General features: G+C 35.9%; 1 protein-coding gene across 4 annotated transcripts in view; it reads right to left on the reverse strand.

Moving 5' to 3' along the window:
* Window positions 1–27,783, reverse strand: part of STXBP5L (syntaxin binding protein 5L) — a gene marked incomplete at both ends in the record, with an annotated part of 357,252 nt that overhangs the window by 253,150 nt on the left and 76,319 nt on the right. For all 4 annotated transcript variants that reach the window (XM_082655376.1, XM_082655374.1, XM_082655375.1 and 1 more), the window contains 2 exons: window positions 11,806–11,906; window positions 15,585–15,666. In XM_082655376.1, coding sequence (XP_082511502.1) covers window positions 11,806–11,906; window positions 15,585–15,666 — 183 coding nt within the window. The remainder of the gene's footprint in view (window positions 1–11,805; window positions 11,907–15,584; window positions 15,667–27,783) is intronic.

The raw sequence follows: 27,783 nt of genomic DNA on the forward strand, positions 1-27,783 counted from the left end.
TTTCAGGATACAGGACAATTGCTGTCAATTGCTTTACTATGTACCAGAAATAAACAAATGAAATTTAAATTTAAAAACACAATATCATCTATAATAGCACCAAAAAATGAGATGCATGGATATAATTCTAACAACATATGTACAAGATCTATATGCAGAAAATTTCCATGGGTTAGTAATGGGACAGGGAGGGAGGAGAGTGAGTGTAACTACAAAGGTACAGCACAAAAAAGATCTCTGAAATAATAGAACAGTTTCTTATTTTGATTGTAGTGGTGTTTACATGAGTGTCCACATATGATAAAATTGCATTATTTAGGGCAGACTCAACTACAAACACACACACACACACACACACACACACAAATGAGTACATGTAAAGTGAGTGAAATCTGAAACTGTGAGTAGTACAATGTTGATCTCTTGGTTAATATTGTACTATAGTTATATAAGATATTATAATTGGAGAAAACTGGGTGAAGGGAACACAGAACCTCTCTGTACTATTTTTGCAACTTGCTGCAAATATACAATTATTTCAAAATAAGAAGTTTTCTAAAAAGTGAAATAACAACAAACAAAGCCTGAGAGAATTCATCCCAATAAACCTACAGTAAAATAAAGAATAAAAAATATTCTTAGGAAAAAGAAAATGAATCCAAACAGAATTACAGAAAGAGATAAGGATCAGAAGAAAGAATAAACATATAATGGTAAAAATATATTAATATAAACTGAATATTGAGATTATAAACTATATTAGCAATACATTATGGAGTTTAAAGTGAATCTAGAAATAAAACACATGGTATCAATTATGCAAAAGGCAAGAGGGATGGTAAATGGAGATAAACGTTAAGTTACTGTCATTATCAAAGAAGTGACAAAAGAAATACTGTTTTAGACTGAAATAAGTGAAGCTTCTATGTTGAAACCTCTAAGTTAAACCCTCAAACAAAAGGGAAAAAATACATATTAACTTCACATAGAGAAAATAGGATAATCAAAAGTTTAAATCGAAAGCAAGGGAAATTAAAAAGAAATATAAAAATTAGAGTGAAATAAAAAACATTAAGATAGTAGATATAAACCCAGATATATCAGTAAACTATATTAAATGTAAATATACCAAGTACAAGACCAAGATTGTCAGACTAATTTTTTAAAGTATATGTTTACAAAAAAGAACATAGAGAAATTGACAGTAAAAAAATAGAAAAATACACACCATGCAAAAACTAACCAAAGAAAGCTGGTATAGCTATATAAATATCAACAATGTATATTTTAAAACAAGATACATTACTAAAGAGAAAGGGGATATTTCATACTGATAAAGGAATAAATAAATATATATAACAATTCCAAATCTGTATGCATCCAACAATTTAGCTTCAAAACATATAAATTGTTAGCATTAAAAAGAGAAGTATCCCTCTACTTCACTTCACTGTGCAGCAGAAACTAACAACATTGTAAACAACTATACCTCAATTAAAAAAAAGAGAGAGAAAGAGAGGTAGTCAGATCTATAATCATAGTGGGATATTTTAACACTCCTCAATACTACCTGGAACAAATACAAATAGAAGCCAGTAATAATTTAAAAATCCAAACAACACAATTAACAAACCTGGTCTAATTTACATATATAACATGCACCCAATAACAGATGAGTAAAAATTCAGTTTTTGTGCACATTTACCAAAATTGTCCATATTCAGAATCATAAAACAAGTCTTAACAAATGAAAAAAGAACTAAAATCATATAGACTATAATCTCTCCACAGTAGTATTTCATTGTTTACTAACAATAAAAAGATAAATAAAAAACCTCCAACTGCTTGGAAATTAAGTCATTTATAAATAACACAAGAAATCATGGAGAAATTATAACAGATTTTAGCTTCACATTAATAAGGATAAGACATACCTACAATCTCCAAATACAGCTAACACAGTATAATTTACAGGAAAAATTTTAGCCTTAAATTCATTTGTTATAATGAAGAAATATTAAATTAATTACATGAGATTCCATCTCAAGAATCTAGTTAAAAGATAGTTAATCAGACACAACAAAAGTTGCAAAGAGTAGTCATCAATGAACTAGAGTAACATACGTTGTTCAACTGAGGAAGTCAACAAATCCATCAAAATGATAAATCTATCAAAATCACAAAAATGATAAATATGCAGATTGATCATGAAAAATGATAACTCAAAAATCACCAATATCAAGAATGAAGAACAGATCTTCTCTATCCATTCATCAGTTGATGGACACTTAGGTTGCTTTCATGTCTTGGCTATTGTAAATAGCGCTGCTATGAACATTGGGGTGCATGTATCTTTTTGAATCGAGTTTTCAGCTTTTCTGGGTATATGCCCAGAGTGGAATTGCTAGATCATATAATAGCTCTGTTTTTACTTTTTTAAGGAACCTCCATACTGATTTTTCATAGTGGCTGCACCAATTTACAGTCCCACCAACAGTGTAGGAGGGTTTGCTTTTCTCCATACCCTCTGCAGCATTTATTATTTGTAGACTTTTTGATGATGGCATTCTGACCAGTGTGAGGTGATACCTCATTGTGGTTTTGACTTGCTTTTCTCTAATAATTAGCGATGCTGAGCATCTTTTCATGTGCCTGTTGGCCATCTATAAAGAACATGTGGTGCATGTATATATATATATATATATATATATATACACACACACACACACAATGGGATATTACTCAGCTATAAAAAAGAATGAAATTAGAACATTCTTTAACACCATACACAAAAATAAACTAAAAATGGATTAAAGACCTAATTTAAGACTGATACTATAAAACTCTCAGAGGAAAACAGAAGAACAGCCTTTGACATAAATCGTAGCAATATCTTTTTCGATCCATCTCCTAGAGTAATGGATATAAAACAAAAGTAAACAAATGGGACGTAATTAAACTCAAAAACTTTGGCACAGCAAAGGAAATCATAAACAAAATGAAAAGACAATCCACAGAATGGGAGAAAATATTTGCAAATGAATCAACTGACAAGGGATTACTCCCCAAAATCTACAAACAGCTCATGCAGTTCAATACCAAAAAAACCACAAACAACCCAATGCAAAAATGGGCAGAAGACCTAAATAGACATTTCTCCAAAGAAGACATACAGATGACCAAGAGGCACATGAAAAGATGCTCAACATCACTAATTATCAGAGAAATGCAAATCAAAACCACGAGATATCACCTCACACTGGTCAGAATGGCCATCATCAAAAAGTCTACAAACAACAAATGCTGGAAACGGTGTGGAGAAAAGTGAAAACCATGGTTCGAAAGGATACATGCACCCCCAATGTTCACTGCAGCACTGTTTACAATAGCCAAGACATGGAAGCAACCTAAATGTCCATCGACAAGAATGGAAAAAGAAGATGTGGTACATATATACAATGGAATTAAAAAGAAAGAAATAATGCCATTTGCAGCAACATGGATGGACTGGAGATTATCATACTACGTGAAGTAAGTCAGACAGAGAAAGAAAAATATCATATGATATCACTTATATGTGGAATCTAAAAAAAATGATATAAATGAACTTATTTACAAAACAGACTAACAGACTTAAAAAACAAATTTATGGGTTACCAAAGGGGAAAGGGAAGAGGGGAGGGATAAATTAGGAGTATGGGATTAATGAATATACACTACTATATATAAAACAGATAAGCAATACGGATTTACTGTATAACTCAGGGAACAATATTCAATATCTTATAATAACCTATAATGGAAAATAATCTGAAATATATAACTGAATCACTTTGCTTTATACCTGAAACTAACACAATATTCTAAATCAGCTATACCTCAATTTAAAAGAGAGAAAAAAAATGAATGAAAAACAGGAAATTACTATAGACGCTACTGTTAAGGCCAATAAATTTAAAAGTTTTGATGAACAGGATAAATTTCTATCAAAACATAACTTACCAAAACTGACTCAAGGAAAAAAAGAATATCTGAATATTCCTAAACCTATTAAAGAAATGAATATGCCATTTAAAATCTTCCTACAGAGAAAAACCCAGGCCCAGATTGCTTTACTGATGAAGTTTTTTTCAAATTTTAAGAAAGAAATAATACCAATCTTTCACAAGTATTTGTAGAGTATAGAAAAGAGGAAACATTCCCTCATTCCCCTCCATTTTATAAGGTCAAAATAACTATGACTTAAGAACCTAGCAGGGAATTCAAAAGAAAGGAAACTTACATGCAAAGCTCTTTTTAACATAAATATAAAACTCTTAACCAACTTATTAGCAAAATATTAGCAAATTCAGCACATATATTAATGCTAATACATCACAAAAGTTGTATTTATTCTGGGAATACAAGGGTCATTTAACATGCAAAAATCAAGTGATGTTATTTACCACATTAATAGATAAAAAAGAAAAAAATAATATGATCATCACAAAAGATGCATAAGAACTATGTGATAAAATTTAACACCATTCATAATTTTAAAATATATATGCTTATAACAAATTAGGAGCACAAGAAACTTTCTTAAACTAATAAAGAATATCTATTTAAAAACGTGCAGCAAACATACACTTAAAGGTGAAATAATAAAAATATTTTCCCTAAGATCAGTAAGTAGACAAGAAAAGCATTGTCCTTGGACATTTTATTCAATATTGTACTGGAAGTCTATGATGGACAGATTCCAAGGTAGTCCCCACAATCACCACCTCCTGATATCCTTGCCCTTGCATAATCCCCTTCCCCTTCTGTGTGCACAGGACCTGTGATTTGCTTATAACCAACGGAATATAGCAAGGGTCATGAGATGCCACTTTCATTACTAAATCACATGTGATTGTAACATTCATCTTGTGAGAAGACTCTCTCCCTTATTGACTCTGAAGAAGGAAGCTGCCAGGTTGTCAGATGTCCTATGGAGAAAGGCATATTGGAAGCAATTGACAGTGGTCTCTGGTCAACAGCCAGTAAAAACTAAGGCTCTCGATGCATCAACTTGTTAGGGAACAGAATGCTGCCAACAACCAAATAAGTTTTGAAAATGGATCCTTTCCCAATCAAGCCTCAGATGAGGTCACAGCCCTGGCAGTCACCTTAACTGTAGTTTGTGAGATCCTGAAACAGAAACTCATCTAAGCCGCACCTGGTTTCCTGACCTACAAACTCTGAGATAAGAAATGCATGTTGTTTTAAGCCACTAAGTTTGTGTAATTTTGTCACACAGCAATAAATAACTAATACAACAGGCGGGGGAAGGGGAAGCTGCGACGAAGTGAGAGAGTAGCATTGACACATATACACTACCAAATGTAAAATGGAAGGCTAGTGGGAAGCCACTGCATAGCACAGGGAGATCAGCTCGATGCTTTGTGACAACCTAGAGGGGTGGGATAGGGAGGGTGGGAGTGAGGCTCAAGAGGGAAGGGATACGGGGATATATGTATACATATAGCTGACTCACTTTGTTGTACAACAGCAACTAACAACACTGTAAAGCAATTATACTCCAATAAAGATGTAAAAAAAATTAATAATAATAAATAAATAAATGCTTCAGTACTCCAACAGTGCAAAAAAAAAAAAAAACTAATAGAAGGTCCTAACCCCAGTGCAATAATAAAAAGAAATAAATATAAAGACATAAAACTAAAGAAGGAAATAAAACTGTCATTATTTGAAGATGGCATGACTGTGTACATAGGAAAATCTACAATAGATAAGCAATTTGAATTTAAGTAAAGTCATTGGACACAAAGTCAACATATAAAAATAAATTATATTTTCATATTCCAACAAAAATATTAAAAATAATATACTGTAATATAATTATCATTACGTACAATTTACAATATATTATCCTTTTATCATTATGTACAATTTTCAATAGCATTTAAAATTATCAAATATTTATGACTAAACATAAAAATATAGAAGACCTCTACCGAGAAATCCATAAATGTCATTTAGAGAAATCAAAGAATACCTAAGTAAGTGGTGGGATATATACTATGTTTGATTCCCTGACTGTGTGTGATTCAGGCAATGAATCAATATGTCATCATTGTTAATGACAATCAATCGATATTGCCATTCCCCATCATCATGGGGAATGTCAGTTCTCCCCAAATTGATCTACAGATTCAAGATATTTCTAATCAAAATCTCAGATGTGTTTGTGGAATTTGACAAGTTATTTCTAAAATTTACAAAATTTTAAAAGTTTTTAAATTAAAGAATTAAATTTTTAAAATTAAAGAATCAAATTAAAGAATATCCATTAAATTGAATACTACATAACAATGAAAATAATAAACTATGGCTACATGCAACATGAATGAAACTTACAAATATAATGTTGAGCAAAAGAAGCCAAATAGGGACTTCCCTGATGGCACAGTGGTTAAGAATCCACCTGCCAATGCAGGGGACACAGGTTCGAGCCCTGGTCCGGGAAGATCCCACATGCCAGGGAGCAACTAAGCCCGTGTGCCACAACTACTGAGCCTGTGCTCTAGAGCCCACGAGCCACAACTACTGAAGCCCACGTGCCTAGAGCCCATGCTCCGCAACAAGAGAAGCCACTTCAGTGAGAAGCCCACGCACAGCAATGAAGAGTAGCCCCCGCTCGCCACAACTAGAGAAAGCCCACGCAGAGCAACAAAGACCCAATGCAGCCTAATTAATTAATTAATTAAATTTATTTTTAAAAAAAGAAGCCAAATACAAGTAAGTAGATATGTACAATTCCATTCCTATAACTGTGAAAAACAACAGGCAAAACTAATCTATAATGTTTGAAATCAGAATAGTGTTACACTTGGGGGTTAGGTAGTGATTAGAAGGTAACACAGAGGGATTTCTGTGGCTTTAGCAATTTTCTGTTTCTTGAATTGTGCATTTGTTACATGGATGTAAAATTATTTCAAGGCATACACTTTAATATTTACACAGTTTCTTGGCAGTTTGGTAACATTTGCACACACACCAAAAAAAGAATAAGGGAACTTTTTATGTACTAATAAGGAATGATCTTGAGAACATGTAAAGGGAAAAAAACAAGGTACAAAACTGTTTGTATAATGTGCTACAACTTATGTAACAGAAATATATGATACTTTCATATTTGTCTATAAATACATAAAGAAGAAAATTATGTTACATATAATATTTGCTTATATGTGTACAGAATGAATCTCTAGAAAGACACAAGAAATTAATAACACTGCTTGGCTCTGCGGATAGACAGAGTGTCCAGGGGACAGGAGGGGAAGAAAGATACTTCACTGTACATACAACTTTTATCTTTTGACTGTCAAACCAGGCAAATATGCTAATTAGTTAAGAAAATTTTAAAAGAAAAGTAATTCAGATTATCTTTATAAAGCAATAAAATATTTTAAATTTGGGTTATAAATAGTGTCCCCCAAAGCCAACTCTGATGGGTCAAGTTTGCTAGAGATTTCAGAAATAAGGTTCTTAATAACATATTCCTTCCTGGCGGTTTAGCTAATATTCCTTAGAAGTATTCTGACAATATTAATTAGCAGAACACCACTGACAGAAAAAATAAACTCTGATATAATTAGTACAAATACTTTATGATCTGTATATTATAGCCTATCTGTTGAATTTTACTTGAAAACCATATAAAACAATTCTAGGCTTTCCCCAACATTACATGATTTATGATCAGTGATAGCAAGGACTGTTAATATGCCTGAAATGTAAATGCTTGATTTTATTCATTTTTCAGATCATGTACCACAGAAATCAAAAGTTTTTCTTCCATATTTAAGTTTATAAACTCTGATATGAGAGGAACCCAAAGATCATCCACCAGAAGCAGCTGGAATATCTAAACCTACTTCTCAACAATCTAAGCCTGGTTGCTACCTTCAAAGACTATAAAACCAAAGACTGAAGTTGCCCTAATTAAAAAAACCTAAAATTTACAAACTATATAAACTAAATATGTATATGGCATAAGCACAAGGATACATAAACAAAGAATATTGCCCAACATTCCAGTTCTACAAGGATTAAGTTACAACCCACTGCAGTCACCCACTGACAGGGCCCCCAGAGGGGAATTCAGGACAGAGAAAAACAGGATGGAACATTCTGTGTTTTAGATATATGGTCCCTAGACAGTTAAGATTCATATCTAAGGAAGAATTTGAATGACCCCAGATTCTTGCATCTTCCCATACATAGAAAAGCACTTAAATCATTAACTTGAGATGTCTGTTCCTTGTGATTAGCAGTAATCTTTTATGCTTGCTACTTGTATTTCCCAGCCAAAAAATTTATATACTGGCTCCTCCCCTGTGGTTTTGGAGCAGTTCCTCAGAGCTATCTGAGAGGCTATCTCCCAGCTATAGTCCTCAGTAAGACCCTCAATAAAACTTCACTCCCAACTCTCATATTGTGTGTCTTTCTTCCAGTTGACAAGTATATAGAAATGTATACAGTTAAATGGCCGATTTAAGAGGGCTTAGAGTTCCCAAAGACACTTGGTTAAATTCTCCTTCATTGACTTAAGCCTTGCATTCATGATACATTTAAAGATATTTTCCGCTCCACAATAAATTGTGATATTAATTATTATTCTCAAGTTCAAGATAATTAATTTAACTTTCACAAAAAGATAAATATCACATTTTTGTAAGCATTAAAACAGGCAATGTCAGACAGCACTGTCTTTTAATTTCATGTAAAAGAATAAAATTAGAACACTCCCTAACACCATACACAAAAATAAACTCCAAATGGATTAAAGACCTAAATGTAAGACCAGACACTATAAAGCTCTTAGAGGAAAACATAAGCAGAACACTCTTTGATATAAATCGCAGCAAGATCTTTTTTGAACCATCTCCTAAAGTAATGAAAATAAAAACAAAAATAAACAAATGGGACCTAGTTAAACTTAAAAGCTTTTGCACAGCAAAGGAAACCATTAAAAAAATGAAAAGACAACCCTCAAAATTGGAGAAAATATTTGCAAACGAAGCAACTGACAAGGGATTAATCTCCAAAGTCTACAAACAGCTCATGCAGCTCAATATCAAAAAAACAAATAGCCCAAAGAAAAAATGGGCGGAAGACCTAGATAGACATACAGATGGCCAAGAGGCACATGAAAAGATGCTCAACATCACTAATTGTTAGAAAAATGCAAATCAAAACTACAATGAGGTATCACCTCACACTGGTCAGAATGGCCATTATCAAAAAAACCTACAAACAATAAACGTTGGAGAGTGTGTAGAGAAAAGGGAACTCTCCTATACTGTTGGTGGGAATGCAAATTGGCACAGCCACTATGGAGAACAGTACAGAGATTCCTCAAAAAACTAAAAACAGAACTACATTTGACTCAGTAATCCCACTCCTGGGCATATACCCAGAGAAAACCATAATTCAAAAAGATACATGCACCCCAATGTTCATTACAGCACTATTTACAATAGCTAGGACATGAAAGCAACCTAAATGTCCATCAACAGAAGAATGAATAAAGAAGATGTGCTACATATATACAGTGGAATATTACTCAGCCATAAAAGGAATGAAATAGTGCCATTTGCAGAGATGTGGACAGACCCAGAGACTGTCATACAGAGTGAAATAAGTCAGAAGGAGAAAAACAAACACCGTATAATATCACTTACATGTGGAATCTAGAAAAATGGTATAGATGAACTTATTTGCAAAGAAGAAATAGAGACACAGATGTAGAGAACAAACTTATGGATACCAAGGTGGGTGGGTGGGATGAAGTAGGAGATTGGGATTGACATATATACACTACTATGTATAAAATAGGTAACTAATGAGAACCTACTGTATAGCACAGGGAACTCTACTCAATGCTCTGTGGTGACCTAAATGGGAAAGAAATCTAAAAAAGAGGGGATATATGTATACGTAAGACTGATTCACTTTCCTGTACAGCAGAAACTAACAAAACATTGTAAAGCAACTATACTCCAATAAAAATTAATTTAAAAAAATAGGCAGTGCCTGCAAAGTTCCTAAGATTTAAACTTGTCCAAAATCTGTCAGCTTGGTCTTTTACGTTCCTACCAGTTAAATATACCTCAAATGAGTTAATAAAATTATAACTGGAAATCATCACCATCAATCATTTCTTCTCCCCAAAATGGCTATAAAAGAGGCCAGAACATTTCCTTCAACATTCCAATTGTGAGGGGAAAAAGACTCATTCTGCCCATCTACACAAAAGGGTAGGGCCAGATCTACTCAAAACATTGACAAACAAAAAATCTTACAAGTAGAGAAAGAGATAAAATCAATATGGCAATATCTGAGGTAGGTAATATTTTTAGTGGTAAAGGTACAAGGAACAGTATAACAACTCTTGACTGATCTTTCAACTTTTCATATCCTGAAATATTTGCTACATTACTTATTTTAAAATTTAAGATAAAATAACCAAAATTAGATATAATATAAAGAAAGAAGTCCTATCTAGTTTTAGCAAATAGCTAAAATATAAATTTCCTCCTCTCAAAAAAATACTGGATTAACAAAAACTTCCATTGATGCTGAATCCCAAAATACTGTGGACATAATACTCATGAATACTACTCAGAATATTGAAGGTTAATGATTCAAATATTACAGTACACATATAAGAAGAAAAAGAAAAAGCTCCAAATAGAAAAAGGAAGAATGTCTATAGCTGCCATCCTTTTTTCTCAACAAACCTATAAAAACAGGTTTACTTCATTAAGCTCTGCCCATACAGTGATGATTCCTTATGAACTATTACCATTCAACAAAATAAAATAAGCACTTTCTTGAGCTCTCAGCAGTGGCTGCCTGTCTCTATCATCTACCTAACTCAGTTTTGACTAGTACTTGCTAATCTGTGTAAATTTACTTCTCAGAGGTTTCTTTTTCTTTCATTAATACCAATTTTTCCTGTGATAGCCCTTCTCAATCACACCAAAAAGTTTGACTGTTTCCCAAATAATAAACAAATATCAGATCATTTAATAGTTAAATAACAGATACAGATAATAAAATACAAATTTTACTTCATCTCAAGGTGGATTATCAGCTAAGTAGATGTCTGTTATATTCTAGCTCTGGTTGAAACCAACACTAGAAACATTAAAATTTGGGACAATTTGTTACAAATAAAATCTAGTAACATTTTCCATATCCATTCATAAAATTTTCTTTTTCTAATTATTATTTCATTCTAAAATGGGAGAATTTGAATTCTGATCAATTCACCATCTTTGAAAATATCAATCTTGGATGTGCAATGTTGCGCAACACTTAGTACCAACATTTTTGGATGTCTAAAACCTCTGTCTCATATTTTTTTAAGGTAAAAAATATTTAAGCAAAAGGGTGAAAGTGTAGGAGGTAACTTCCATGATCAAAAGGTGTGGAAATACATTTAGTATTTACTTGACTTTTAAATTTTAGGTCTGGCTTTTCAGCACCTTGACCTAAGGAAAAGAACACCTCATTGGTGAAGTCCTAGTTTATAGCAAGGAGAACAAGAATGCTAGGAGTTCCCATTAGAAAAGGACTGAATCTATATCAATTATGAATTTTCTATGAAAATAAACTATTATAAAAGTAAGCATAAATATTATTTCTAGCTATTAATATTATTTTTTTAATTCTTTCAAAAATTAACCTGAAACTTGATCGGGAAATAATTTTCTTACATGTTAAAAAATTGTTTAACTCTTACATTCTTACCGTTCTCTGTTAAATTTAAGAGAATGAAGAACAGCTGGCCTTTTTTGTCTAAGGTTCCACAAATGAAGTGTATCATCTGAACCTGCACTGACCAAAGCACCCTGGAACAAAATGAAGACAAAGTGAGCGATTTACTAATTTATGGGGGTTTTTTTGCGAAGCAAAAACAAGCTAATTTACGGAATTTTTCACTGCTTTTAATGTTATTTGTATTTATATAATGTAGAAATACAAGGAAGGACAATGCACATACTTCAGTCAGGAAGCCTAAGAATGCTAACAGTAGAAGAAGCAGGTAAACTACTGTATATGGATTGGTGAGAATGATTAGTTCAAGGAATATGCATTTATCAATAGAGGGATTATTATTATAAGAATCATTGTGACTATTAAAGATTTCTTATATTTTCTTTGGGAAAAACTAAGTTTAATTTTTTTGTTGTTTTTACTATTTATACATATACCATGTAGCTCTACAGAAAAGCAAATATCCAACCCAGTTTTAAATTGCAATCTGGTCATATAAAAATACACTGTTTGTAAACATTTTCTGTATAGTTAAGAAGTGTATAGTCTTCCTAAAAGAAGTATATAGTCTTCCTTAAAATTTTCTGTATAGTTAAGAAGTATATAGTCTTCCTATATAGTATATTTGACATAATTTAATTTGTTTTCTTACTTCAAAAAGCTTCATCTATGACAAAAGAAAACATCTGTAATAAAAGAAAACATTTCTCCAACTAGAATTCAGTATAACTACAAAAATAATACTAAGATCCTTTTTATACAAAGCCTCCAAATAAAAATGGATCCTACTTCAAATACAATAGGATGGGTTCTACCTATTAGTATGGCAGACACCATATGGGCAGAAAATTAGCTGCCATGTATGACTTCATATACATATTTTAAATTATTTATTTTACTGAGTTAAGTAAGATCATCTTAAACTATTATAAACTATTTATTTTACTGAGTTAAGATCATCTTAAACTATGTCAGAACTTTTGCCATTGAGTTTCCCAGCAAAAAAACATCAGTGCTTGCCCTGTCAGAGCCTGAAGCTACTCTAGAGTATTGAATGTGTTCTGTAAAAGTGATCTTGCACAATTATGGTAGTCTGGAGATACCTAAAATTCTTTTCATACTTTACAAAGTACTCGGTTACAAGTAACCTTTCACAGTTTATTAAATCAATCACAGATATAAAAATGATAAACCATGTAGATGTTAGGAAGAACTATACTGAAATTCCTAGAATTTACTTCTTCTTTAGGAATTAGAGAGAATATAGGAATCTAAATGCTCTTCCATAACAATTCCTACAACAAACATATGCTCATGTTGCCTATGATGGTTCTCGATATTATATACCTATGATTTTAGTCTCAAAGAAAAATAACTTCTAAAACAATAATCATAACCAGAGAGTATAACCATTAAAATGTTTTAAAATGTGTACAAATTGCATATTTGTATATAAATATGTTAATACACATATTCAAAGAGGTATACATTGATATATACATTTTAAAATGAACTCATAGATAATTACATTCATGCAATAAAATGTATCCTACACATGCCTTGAGGATTTTTGTGTTTGTCTGCTTTTTTTTGTAAACTGTTCTCAAGTGTTCTACATATTCAAATTAGAAAATTATTAGGACTGCTTGGAAGTACTTGATGAACTACAATTTTTTTTTTTTGAGATATAGAATAGTGATCTCATTTCTCAGGAAAGTGGAAACTCATTTGGGATAGGGTGAAGATAGACTATGATATATAAAATTAATAAAACATTGTCTACAGTAAATAGTTATGTGTTATACAAAAGATATAATATAACATGCCAACGGCAATGAAAGTAAAATAAATCAGCAGATGTTCAATAATATCTTAGTGTAATAGCTGAATAAATCTAGGAAGGAAGTCAGTATTAATAATTCTATGATAAAACTAGGAGATAACTTAGCATTTGAGGGAGGTGAACAGAACCACTGAACAACACCAACAGAAACATAAGACACATGAAAGTAAGCACATTGGCAGGGTGTCTAGGGCTCATTTACAAAAGCAAATCCATAAAAAGCACTACTAATGAAGATCTGTGAAAAGATTAAAAACTGAATAAAAACACAGGTCAAGAGGTCAGAAGCTGGGAAGTTTGGAAAAAGGTACAGAAGTTGAGTATAAGGCAGATCGAGGTGAGCAGTTCAGGACAGACAATGTAAACACTGGAAAGATGTTGAAGGCTTGCTTTTATTTCTTCTTAGTTATGTAACAGCACAGAGGCAAACTTATGGCCTTGAAGACAATTCTCAGAGGACAGGACACACAGAAAATCACCTGGGAACAATTTATGCCTGCCAGTAAACATCCATGCAGAAGGCAAAAGGCTGAGATCTCTCAACTAGGAGCTATAGAGTAACACTGAGACTTCAAAAAGGTTGTCAGTCTAGATACTAAAGACTAGTTATTACGATAAAATATTTTTTTAATGTTTCCCCTGCTCTTCCTTATTTCCCTCTCTCGTTTTGGTACCCCACAGCAAGTATGCCTACAACATGAAATATGCTAGGCTGGTCAACAAGGAGAATCTCACAGCCTTATGAGAAAGATTTTTGAGCTAAGAGAAGTAAAAAGTGGACATTTCCCAGTATCACAAATTTTTCATGCCTCAGGTATCTCTGGTGTAAAGTTATATGAAACATTTCACCCATGTTTATGAGTAAAAGTTCTTAGAATATATATATGCAAATATATAGAGATACTGAATAAAAGATCACCATTCATGCCACAAGAAACAACCAGTGATACCTCTTTTTTTTTTCTTTCAATACACTGAGTTCAATCTCCTAAGTGCCCAAATTTGGTATGGCATAAACTCTTAAAACATTTTTGCATTGACTGAATCACTTAATATAAAAGAGTTCAAAAGACTCAAGGATCCATTGTAAAAATATGAGTCAAGAAGGCCTTAAGGGACATCCCTGGTGGTGCAGTGGTTGAGAGTCCGCCTGCCAATGCAGGGGACACGGGTTCGTGCCCCGGTCCGGGAAGATCCCACATGCCGCAGAGCGGCTGGGCCCGTGAGCCGTTGCCGCTGAGCCTGTGCGTCCGGAGCCTGTGCTCCGCAACGGGAGAGGCCACAACAGTGAGAGGCCCGCGTACCGCAAAAAAAAAAAAAAAAGAAGGCCTTAAGTAGCCTTCAACTACTGGAAGATCTGCAAACTTTCTGAGCTTTACAAACTTTGTCTTTAGGGAGTTCCTCATCACCATAGGTCTATAAAAATAGGAGTAGGGTAGGCAGCCAATTGTTATAAAGCTATGCATATGTATACCAACAAATGAATATGGAGATATATACAGACAAAGAAGCCCAAAGTAGATAACTGAAAAGATTATTTAATGGAAGATAAAGACAAAACATGAAAATTAATGCTGGATTAGAAAACAAATTGGTGGGAGGAGAGTGTGTAGAGGGAGAGTTTAATGGTCAGTGTAGCAATCAAAGGATTTTAGTAATTTTTTAAAAACCATTTAAACAATTAATCTATAAATTATACTACACAATCACAATAACAGGATCTTCTGGTACATACAAAATTTTTCCTTTAAAATTTAATAAACTGACAAATACAGGAGTACAGTCTTTTATGAAAACTGTGACCATGAACAATATTGCATACGTATATATCTTTAAGCATGTAGAAAAATAATATTAAAAAGATTACACAATGTGTGTGTGAGATAGAAATATCTAAGAAAATCCTTACCTCATTGATCAAGAATTGGAGCTGCAGAACAGCTGCACCACTTTCATGTTGACAATAACAATCAACGCCAGGTCTCCCAAGTCTAAAATAATAAAAGTCAAGGATTCTAACATTTTAATTAGCATTAATACTAATGTGTAAAGAAAAAACTAACTTACTTAGCAACTGACATTTGGCTTACTAGTTATCTTTATTTTTGTAAATAAAGAGTTGAAAAATCTTGGTCTTAGTTGATGGAAATTACATTATATAGCATTGCTTGTCAGAAAAATGTCCCTCGTACATAATCAACCCCCCTCAAGAACAGTAATTTTGCATCTACACTCACAGACAAAAGTGTCTTCACAGGAGCTTCAGGATCCAGGTTGGAGATTGTGAAACCCTGGTGCAGTCCAAGAATGAAGACAGCCATTTTGAGGAGACAGGCTTGCACTTAGGCAGCTGACTCACTGACTGTGGTCTCAGCTATAGAAACAGAAATAGCTCTGTACCCCTGAGAACTTAGCTACAGCTCCATTTGGCTCTGGGTCTGTCACCAGTATATGCCACATGTCAAGGGACCCAAAGGAGTCACACTCATTCATGTATCAGGTAACAGGCATAATAAAGAACTTAAAGAACTTGTTCCTGGCTGTAGAACAGGAAGTGACCTTTGAACCAGCTCCAGCCTCACTAGGCTGCGGTGTGGGAACCCCTGAAGGTAAGCCCCTGGAAGTAAGGTACAGTCCGTCAGACTGTGGATTCTGAAGTGGCCTGTAACAGGGCTCCAGCAAGTCCCAGCCACAGTCTAGGAACAATCATGCTGGCAAAGGAACCCTATAGGAAACACGCTTGTCTGTACCCTCTAAGATCCTAAAAGGGGTTTATACTCAGCTCAAGCCCCCTCACTGCCAGTCTTCTAGAATTTCTGCTTGCACAAAGACCAGGCAGGAGACACTCCTGTCTCTGTCCCCTGGAGTTCCTGAAAAGGCCCTGTATGTGACTCCAGCTTCCTCATAACTACAGTCTGCCAGTCTACAGCAGTCCTGAGGGTCCAAGGTCTCAGTAGGAAACACACCTGGCTGCAACCCTGGAGAACTGAAAGGGCCCTACACTGAGTCCTAGCCCCTTCCAACTGGAGACTGTGAACAGTTCTGCTGCCACAGGTACCCAACAGGACACACTCCTGTATGTACTCCCAGAGATCCTGAAAGGGCCTAATACTCCCAACCACAATCCCCAAGCAGTCCTGGCACAGGAACCTGTCAGAAAACATAACTGCACTCCAAGAGATCCTGAAAGGGCCCTATACTCAACTCCAGCCCCTCTGGCCACAGTCAGGGACCAATTCAGCCCATCCAGTGATCTGGAGAGAGACATACCCATCCATGACTGCAGAGCAAATCTTGGCTGTGGAATCTGAAACAGCATTGAGGCTCAGTTCCAGTACCTCTCAGCTACAGTCCAGGGTCAGTCCTGTCCATCCAGGGACCCATCCAGTGACCAGGCAGCAGTCCACCCAAGATCTGGCAGGAGGCACACCCACCATTTACCTGGTAATAGGCTTGCTACCTGGGGACCCACACGTGGACCCCAAAGCAGACCCTTGTCCCAGTCCCACCCTACTGAACAAGGTACTGCAGGTAGTCACATCTACCTGGGGACTGGAAGGGATCCACACCAGCATAAGACCCAGTAGCAAGCCCACAAATCATAGATGCTACTGCAGACCCAGCAAAAGCCTCACAACTGGCTCCAATGCAGCACAACTGCAATTATGGAAGTAATCCTATCAGCTCGGGAAACAAACAGAACGTCTTTATCTTCTGAAACCAGTCTGTAAAGACTGGAAGAGGTGCTTGCTTCACAAATGCACAGACACTAATATAAGGCTACATAGACAACAAAGCATTATACAAATATGATGCCACCAAAGGAAAGTAATAGAGCTCCAGCAACTGACCCCAAAGAAATGGAAATTTATGATTTCCCTGACAAAGAATGTAAAATCATCATCTTAAACTGTATGAAATGCAAGAAAACACAGATATACAACTAAGCAAAATCAGGAAAACAATTCACGAACTAAATGCATTTAATAAAGAAATGGAGAAATCAAGATGGTGGAGTAGGACATTGGGCTCACCTCCCCCAATGAATGCATCAAAAACAGATCTATGTGTGGGGCAACTCTAGCTGAAAACAAACTAGAGACTGGCAGAAAGGCTCTTTTACAACCAAGGCTATAAAGAAAGACCCACATGGAGTCAGGTAGGAAGGGAGGAGAGGGGATCAGGCTGGGACCAGTTCTTGTAGCAGGAAACAGACAAGAGGAAGGAGATATCACAGGTTGGGAGATCCTCCCTGGGGACTGAGGGGTTTGAACTACATATTGGGCACCCCAGCCACTGGGTTGGACATCAGGTAGATGAGTCCCCTGAGCAGGTTTAAAAACCAGTGGGATGTACCAGAGAGTTGAAAGAAACTGAGACTCCACTCACACATGCTTGCTTACTCCCAGGAACAAGGTGGAGAAAGTAGGCTGAAAACGCCCCAGGGCTCATGCCAGTTTCCCACTACTGCCCCAGTGCACCCCAGCCTGCATCTGGAGACTGCTGCAGCCCCTCTTGCTCCAGCACACCTCTCCACTAGGGCAAAGGCTGCCACTGCTAAGGAATAACATACTTGGAGGTGATGGAGCTGGTGTGCAACCAGCCCTGAATCTGAACAGGGTGAGGGCGGCCACTGCTGGTGTGTGGGAAGGAAGCAGTTTGGGAGCAGCCTGGGGCTCTGACTCCTGTATGGGAATCAACCCAGCAGGCATCCTGGCCCACGGCAGGCAGTTGCTCCAGCTCCTCTTGCTCCAGAGCTGCTCTCCACTAGGGTGAAGGTACACACATTTGGAGGAAGCAGAGCCAGCTAGGGCCAGGCCCCGCTTCTAAACAGGGCAAGGGAGAATGTTTCTGGTGAGCACATGAAGGCAGCGGATCAGAAATGGCCTGGGGCTCTGACTGGCTTGCTGGGACCATACCAGGGCATAACCCAGCCCCACTGGGAGCCGCTCAAGCCCCTCTTCCTCTTATGTTCCCTTCCACTGGGATGGAGGTGCCAACACCGAGGGCAGGGGAGAGTGCACACTTACAGGGAATGGAACCAGCTCCAATCGACACATGGGACTTCAGCTCCAGCATCTTGGGCCCCAAACCCACTCCCATAGGGTGGTGACAGCCACTGAGCATAGAAGAAACCCAGGCTCACACCTGGCTCTGGCTCTAGCCCCTCCACGTCCACCCCTGCCTCCCAGCAAGGTGGTAGCTGCCAGCACACCCAAAGGGAAGATGTGACCTGTGCTCACTTCAGATTAGCAATCCCAAGAAAGCCACTCAGCATGTGAAGACTGCATGGGGATGCTGTCACACAGGACACCCCTGCAAGACTGAAATAGGTAAATGTTTCACCTAATTTTGTAAAGACAAAGAAAGTTAAGTAAAATGAGAAGACAAAGGAATTTGTTTCAAGCAAAAGAACAAGAAACAAAGCCCTGAAAAAACAACTAATGAAACAGAGATAAATAATTTGCCAGATAAAGAGTTCAAAGCATTAGTAATAAGAATGCTAACTGAACTTGGGAAGAGAATAGATGAACACAGTGAGAATTTTAACAGGGAACTAGAAAATATAAAAAAGAACCAGTCAGAGAAAAAGAATAAAATAACTGGAATGAAAAACATACTAGAAGGATTTAACAGCAGACTAGGTGATGCAGAAGAATGCATAAGCAATCTGTAAGAAAGAATAATGGAAATCACCCAATCATAACAGCAAAAAGAAAAATAAATTTTAAAAGGTAAGGATAGGGCTTACCTATCCTTTGGCGCAGTGGTTGAGAGTCCGCCTGCAGATGCAGGGGACGTGGGTTCGTGTCCCGGTCTGGGAGGATCCCACGTGCCACGAAGCGGCTGGGCCCATGAGCCATGGCCGCTGGGCCTGCGCGTCTGGAGCCTGTGCTCCGCAGCGGGAGAGGCCACAGCAGTGAGAGGCCCACATACCACAAAAAAAAAAAAAAAAAAAAAAAGGTAAGGATAGTTTAAGGGATCACTGAGGCAACATCAAGCATACTAACATTTGCATTATAGGGGTTCAAGAAGGAGCGATAGAGAAAGGGGTTGAAAATGTGTTTGATGAAATTATGGCTAAAAAATTTTCAAGCCTGAAGAAGGAAACAGACATCCAGATACAGGAAGCACAGAGGGTCCCAAACAAAATGAACTGAAGAGACCCACACCAAGAGATATCATAATTAAAATGGAAAAAGTTAAAGATAGAGAATTCTAAAGGAAGCAAATGAAAAACAAAGAGTCACATACAAGGGAATACCCATAAGGCTATCAGCTTATTATTCTACAGATTTTGCAGGCCAGAAGGGAGTGGCATGATATATTTAAAGTGCTGAAAGGGGAAACCTACAACCTGAGATACTCTGTCCCACAAGATTATCATTCATAAATGAAGGAGAGAAAAAAATTTCTCAGACAAGCAAAAACTAAAAGAGTTCATCAATACTAACTAAATTGACCCTAAAAGAAATGTTAAAGCATCTTCCCTAAATGGAAAAGAAATGGCTACAACAAGTAAGAATTTATAGGAAAGGAAAAATCCCACTAGTAAAGGCAAATATATAGTAAAGACTGTGGATCAACCACTTAAATAAGCTAATGTGAAGATTAAAAGACAAAAATTGCAAAATCAACTATAACTGCAATAAACAGTTAAGGGATAAATATGAAGATGTAAAATATGACATCAAAAACAAAAAACACGGGGGAGGGGAGTAAAAGATGTAGATCTTTTAGAATGTGTTTAAACTTAAATGACTACTGCTTTGGAAGAAGTAGACATAGTTATAGGTCAACATATATAAACTCCATGTTAACCACAAATCAAAACCATACAATAGGCAATAGGTACACAAAAACTAGAGAGAAAGGAACACAAGCATACCACACACACCCATCAAACCACAGGAGAAGAAATTAAAAGAAGAAGAAAAGAACAGAAAAGAACAAAAACAACAAACAAGTAACAAAAAACAAGTAACAAAATGGAAATAAGTACATACCAATCAATGCTCTCTTTATATGTCAATGGATTAAATGCTCAAATCAAAAGACATAAAGTGCTGATTGTATTTAAAAAAAAACCCAGGACACATCTATATCCTGGCTATAAGAGACTCACTTCAAAGCTAAAGGCACTCAGACTAAAAGCGAGGGAATAGAAAACGATATTTCATGCAAATGCAAACGACAGGAAAGATGGAGTAGCAATACTCTCATCAGACAAAATCAACCACAGAAGAAAAAGAAGGGCATCATATAATGATAAAGGGATCAATACAAGTAGAGGATATAAGACTCGTTAGCATATATACAGCTAATATAGGAGCACATAAGTAAATGAAGCAAATTTTAACAGACGTAAAGGGAGAAATTGACAATAATACAATAATAGTAGGGTACTTTAACATCTTCTTACATCAATAAACAGATTATCCAGAAAAAAAATTAAGAAACAGTAGTCTTAAATGACACATTAGACCAACTGGACTTAATAGGTATCTAAGGGACTTTACATCACCAAACAGCAGACTACACATTCTTTTCAAGGGCGCATGGAATGTTCTCCAGGACATATTACACGCTATGTCACAAAACATGTTTAAACAAATTTAAAAGGATAAAAAGACATCAAGCATTTTTTCTGAAAAAAAAAAAAAAAAACTAGAAACTAATACAAAACTAGAGATCAATCACAGAAAGAAAAATAGGTAAAAAAAAAAAAATGGAGACTAAACAACATGCAACTAAAAAGCCAATAGATCAATGAAGAAATCGTAAAATACCTCAAGACAAATAAAACTAAAAATGCAACTTTCCAAATCTATGGGACACACACACAAAAAAAGCCGTTTTAAGAGGGAAGTTTACAGTGATATAGGCCTTCATCAAGAAATAAGAAAAATCTCACATGAACAACCTAATGTACCATCTGAAAGAATTAAAAAAAAAAAAAAAAGGAACAAAGCCCAAAGTCAGGAGAAGGAAGGAGATAATAAAGATCAGAAAGGAAATAAATAAAATAGTGACCCCTCCCCAAAGAAAAACCAGAAAAATCAATAAAACCAAGAACTTATTTTTTGAAAAGATAAACAAAATTGATAAGTTTATAGCTAGGCTCATCAAGAAAAAAAAAAAGACAAGATCCAAATTAACAACATAAGAAACAGGAAAATTTATAATTCATATCACAAAGGTACAAAAAAACATAAGCGAATACTACAGTTATATGCCAATAAACTGAACAACCTAGATAAAATAAATAAATTCTTAGAACCATATCCTTCCAAGACTGATTCAGGAAGAGACAGACAATCTGAACAAACTATCACTTGTAGTGAAATTGAATTTATAATTTTTAAAAGCTCCCAGCAAACAAGGCTCCAGGACCAAACCACTTCACCAGGAAATTCTACAAACATAAAAAGAAGAACTAATATCAATACCTGTCCTTCAAAAACTATTCCAAAATAGTCAAACAGAGGGAACACTTCCAAGTTCACTCTATGAGGCCATTGTTATCCTAATACCTAAACCAAAGACACCGCAAAGAAAAAAAAAGAAAGAAAATTACAAAGGACGGAGACAAGATGGTGTAGAGGGACATGAGCTTACTGCTCTTATGAAAACACCAAAATCACAACTAACTGCTAAACAACTATCGACAAAAAACAAAACAAAATAAACAAAAAAAGCTGGAACCTACCAAAAAAATCGCCTATATCCAAAGACAAAGAAGAAGCCACAATGAGACAGTAAGAGTGGTGCAACTGCTATAAAATCAAATCCCATACCCACCAGGTGGGTGACCCACAAACTGGAAAATAATTATACCACAGAAGTGAAAGTTCTGAGCCCCACATCAGGCTCCCCAGCCTGGGGGTCTGACAATGGTGGCAAGGGGAGGAGGAGCCCCCAGAGAATCTGGCTTTGAAGGCCATCAGGGTTTGATCACAGGAATTCCAGGACTGGGGGAAACACAAACACCACTCTTGGAGGGTGCATGCAAGGTCTCGTGTGCATCAGAACGCATGGAAAAAGCAGTGATCTCATAAAAGACTGTGCCAGACCTATCTTCTGGTATTGGAGGGTCTCCTGTGGAGGTGGGAGAAGGCTGTGCTCATTACAGGGACAAAGACACTGGCGATGGCAGTTCTTGAGAGTACTCATTGGTGTGAGCCCTCCTAGAGACTGTCATTTTTTTAACACCTGGCCCCACCTTACAGCCTGCAGCCTCCAGTGCTGGAATACCCAGGCCAAACAACCAACAAGATGGGAAAACAGCTCCACCCATCAGCAGACAGGGTGCATAAAGTCTTCCTGAACCCACAGCTCTCTAGACACATCCCTTGGCACAGCCCTACCCACCAGAGGGACAAGGCACAGCTCCACCCACCAGTGGGCAAGAACCAGTGTCCTGCACAAGCCTCTTAGACAGCCTCATCCACTAGGGAGCAGACAGCAGAAGCAAGAAAAACTACAGCAGCCAATGTAAAACCCTGCAGCCAATGTAAAGGAAACCACAATCACAGAAAGTTAGACAAAATGATATATGGCAGAAGAATAAGTCCCAGATGAAGGAACAAGATAAAACCCCAGAACAACAAAGCAAGGTGGAGATAGGCAATCTACCCAAAAATGAATTCACAGTAATAACAGTAAAGATGATCCAAGATCTCAGAAAGGGAGTGGAGGCATAGCTCGAGAAGACACAAGAAATGTTTAAAAAAGATCTAGAAGAACTAAAGAATAAACAAACAGAGATGAACAACATGATAACTGAAATGAAAAATACACTAGAAGGAATCAATAACAGAATAACTGAGGCAGAACAGATAAGTGAACTGGAAGACAGAGTGGTGGAAATCACTGCTGCAGAACAGAATAAAGTAAAAAGAATGAAAAGAAACAAGGACAGTCTAAGAGACTTCTGGGACAACATAAAATGCACCAACATTTGCATTATAGGGGTCCCAGAGGGAGAAGAGAGAGAAAAAGGCCGTCAGAAAATATTTAAAGAGATAACAGGTGAAAACTTCCCTGACATGGGAAAGGAAACAGTCACCCAAGCCCAAGAAGCGCAGTGAGTCAGAGGCAGGATAAACCCAAGGAGGAACACGCCGAGACACATAGTAATCAAATTACAAAAATTAAAGACAAAGAAAACATATTAAAAGCATCAAGGGAAAAGCAACAAATAACTTACAAGGAATCCCAAAAGGTTATCAGCTGTTTCTCAGGAGAAGTTCTGCAGGCCAGAAGGGAGTGGCATGATATATTTAAAGTGATGAAAGGAAAGAACCTACAACCAAGAATACTCTACCCAGCAAGGCTCTCATTCAGATTCCACAGAGAAATGAAAGCTTTATAGAAAAGCAAAAGCTAAGAGAATTCAGCACCACCAGAACAGCTCTGCAACAGATGCTTAAGGAACTTCTCTATAGGGAAAAGAAGAGACCAAAACTAGACACAAAAAAATTACGAATGGAAAACCTCTCTGGTAAAGAAAAACACACAGTAAAGGTAGGAAATCATCCACTAACAAATAAGATATCAAAACCAGCATTCGTGAGAAGAGGAAAGCACAAATGCAGGATATTGAAAATGCATTTGAAATCAAAAGACCAGCAACGTAAAACAATATTGTTCCTATATAGACTTATATCAAAACCTCATGGTAAAAAAAAAAAACCTCATGGTAACCCCAAACCGAAAAATCTACGATACACATGCAAAAAAGAAAAAGAAACCCAAACACAATGTTAAAATTAGTCATCAAATCACAAAAGAAGAGAATAAAAGAGTAGGGGAAGAAAAAAGACCTACAAAAACAAATCCTAAACAATTAACAAAATGGCAATAAGAACATACATATCAGTAATTACCTCAAACGTAAACGGATTAAATGCCCCAATGAAAAGACATATACTTGCTGAATGGATACAAAAACAAGACCCATATATATGCTGTCTACAAGAGACAAACTTCAGATCTAGGGACACATACAGACTGAAAGTGAGGGAATGGAAAGGTATTCCATAAAAATGGAAATCAAAAGAAAGCCAGAGTAGCAATACTCATATAAGACAAAAAGACATTAAAACAAAGACTGAAACAGAGACAAAGAAGGACACTACATAAAAATCAAGGGATCAATCCAAGAAGAAGATATAACAGTGGAAAATATATATGCACCCAACATAGGAGCACCTCAATATATAAGGCAAATGCTAACAGCCATAAAAGGAGAAATCAACAGTAACACAATAATAGTGGGGGACTTTAACACCCCACTTTCATCATAGGCCAGATCATCCAGAAAGAAAACCAGTAAGGAAACACAGGCCTTAAATGACACGTTAAACCAGATGGACTTAACTGATAGTTATAGAGCATTCCATCCAAAAGCAGCAGAATACACATTCTTTTCAAATGCACATGGAACGTTGTTCAGGATAGATCACATGCTGGACCACAAAGCAAGCAATGGAAAATTTAAGAAAACTGAAATCATACCAAGCATTTTTACTGACCACAATGCTAAGAGATTAAATATCAACTACAATAAAAAAAATTGTAAAAAACAAAGCACGTGAAGGCTGAACAATATGCTACTAAAAAATCAATGGATCACTAAAGAAATCAAAGAGGAAATCAAAAAATACCTAGAGACAAATGAAAATGAAAGCATGATGATCCAAAACCTATGAGACACAGCAAAAGCAGTTCTAAGAGGGAAGTTTATAGCAATACAATCCTACCTAACGAAACAAGGAAAATCTCAAATGAACAACCTAACCTTACACCTGAAGCAACTAGAGAAAGAAGAACAAACAAAACCCAAAGTTAGTAGAAGGAAAGAGATCATAAGGATCAGAGGAGAAATAAGTGAAATAGAGACAAATAAAACAATAGAAAAGATCAATGAAACTAAAAGCTGGTTCTTTGAGAATATAAACAAAATTGATAAACCTTTAGCCAGACTCATGAAGATAAAAAGGGATAGAGTTCAAATCAATACAATGAGAAATGAAAAAGAAGTTAAAATGGACACCACAGAAATACAAAGCATCCTAAGAGACTACTATAAGCAACTATATGCCAACAAAATGGACAACCTAGAAGAAATGGACAAATTTTTAGAAAGCCACAACCTTCCAAGACTGAACCAGGAAGAAACAGAAAATAAGAACACACCAATCACAAGTACTGAAATTGAAACTGTGATTTAAAAACTCCTAGCAAACAAAAGACCAGGACCATATGGCTTCACAGGTGAATTCTATCAAACATTTAGAGAAGAGTTAACACCTATCCTTCTGAAACTCTTCAAAAAAATGCAGAGGAAGGAACACTCGCAAACTCATTCTATGAGGCCACCATCACTCTGATACCAAAACCAGACAAAGATGTCACAAAAAAAGAAAACTATAGGCCAATATCACTGATGAACATACATGCAAAAATCCTCAACAAAATACTAGCAAACTGAATCTAACAATACATTAAAAGGATCATACCCCATGATCAAGTGGGATTTATCCCAGAGATGCAAGGGTTTTTCAATATCTGCAAAGCCATTAGTGTGATACACCACATCAACAAATTAAAGAATAGAAACCATATGATCATCTCAATAGATGCAGAAAAAGATTTTAACAAAATCCAACACCCATTTATGATAAAAACTCTCCAGAAAGTGGGCACTGAGGAACATATCTCAACATAATAAAGGCCATATATGACAAACCTACAGCTAACATCACAGTCAAAGGCAAAAAGCTAAAAGCATTTTACCTAAGTTCAGGAACAATAGAAGGATGTCCACTCTCGCCACCTTTATTCAACATAGTTTTAGAAGTCCTAGCCATGGCAATCAGAGAAGAAAAATAAAAGGAATCCAAACTGGAAAAGAAGAAGTAAAACTCACTGTTTGCAGATGACATGATCCTATACATAGAAAATCCCAAAGCAGCTACCAGAAAACTACTAGAGCTCATCAATGAATTCTGTAAAGTTGCAGGATACAAAATTAATACACAGAAATCTGTTGCATTTTATACACTAACAATAAAAGATCAGTTAAAGAAATTAAAGAAACACTCCCATTTACCACTGCATAAAAAAGAATAAAATACCTAGGAATAAACTTACCTAAGGAGGCAGAAGACCTGTACACAGAAAACTATAAGATGCTGATGAAAGAAATTGAAGATGACACAAACAGATGGAACGATATCCATGTTCTTGGATTGGAAGAATCAACATTGTGAAAATGACTACACTACCCAAGGCAATGTACAGATTCAATGCAATCCCTATCAAATTACCAGTGACAATTTTTACAGAACTGGAACAAAAAATCTTAAAATTTGTATGGAGACACAAAAGAGCCCAAATAACCAAAGCAAACTTGAGAAAGAAAAACCGAGCTGGAGGAATCAGTTCCCCTCACTTCAGACTACACTACAAAGCTACAGTCATCACAACAGTATGGCACTGGCACAAAACTGAAATATAGATCAATAGAACAGGATAGAAAGCCTAGAAATAAACCCATGCACCTATGGTCAATTAATCCACAACAAAGGAGGCAAGAGTATACAAACAGAAAAGACAGTCTCTACAACAAATTGTGCAGGGAAAACTGGACAGCTACATGTAAAAGAATGAAATTAGAACATTCTTTAAGATGATACACAAAAATAAAATGGATTAAAGCCCTAATTGTAAGACCACATACTATAAAACTCTTAGAGGAAAACATAGGCAGAACACTTTTTGACATAAATCACAGCAATATCTTTCTCAAGAGTAATGGAAATAAAAATAAACAAATGGGACTAATTAAGCTCAAAAGCCTTTGCACAGCAAAGGAAACCATAAACGAAACAAAAAGACAACCCACAGGTTGGGAGAAAATATTTGCAAACCATGCAACCAACAAGGCATTAATCTCCAAAATCTACAAACAGCTCATGAGCTCAATATATTAAAAAAAAAAGAAAAAAACAGACAAACCAATCAAAAAATGGGCAGAGGATCTAAATATACATTTCGCTAAAGAAATGTACAGATGGCCAAGAAGCACATGAAAAGATGCT

Source organism: Grampus griseus (assembly GCF_964374135.1).
Source record: "Grampus griseus genome assembly, chromosome: 5".
In the NCBI taxonomy this organism is placed as follows: domain Eukaryota; kingdom Metazoa; phylum Chordata; class Mammalia; order Artiodactyla; family Delphinidae; genus Grampus; species Grampus griseus.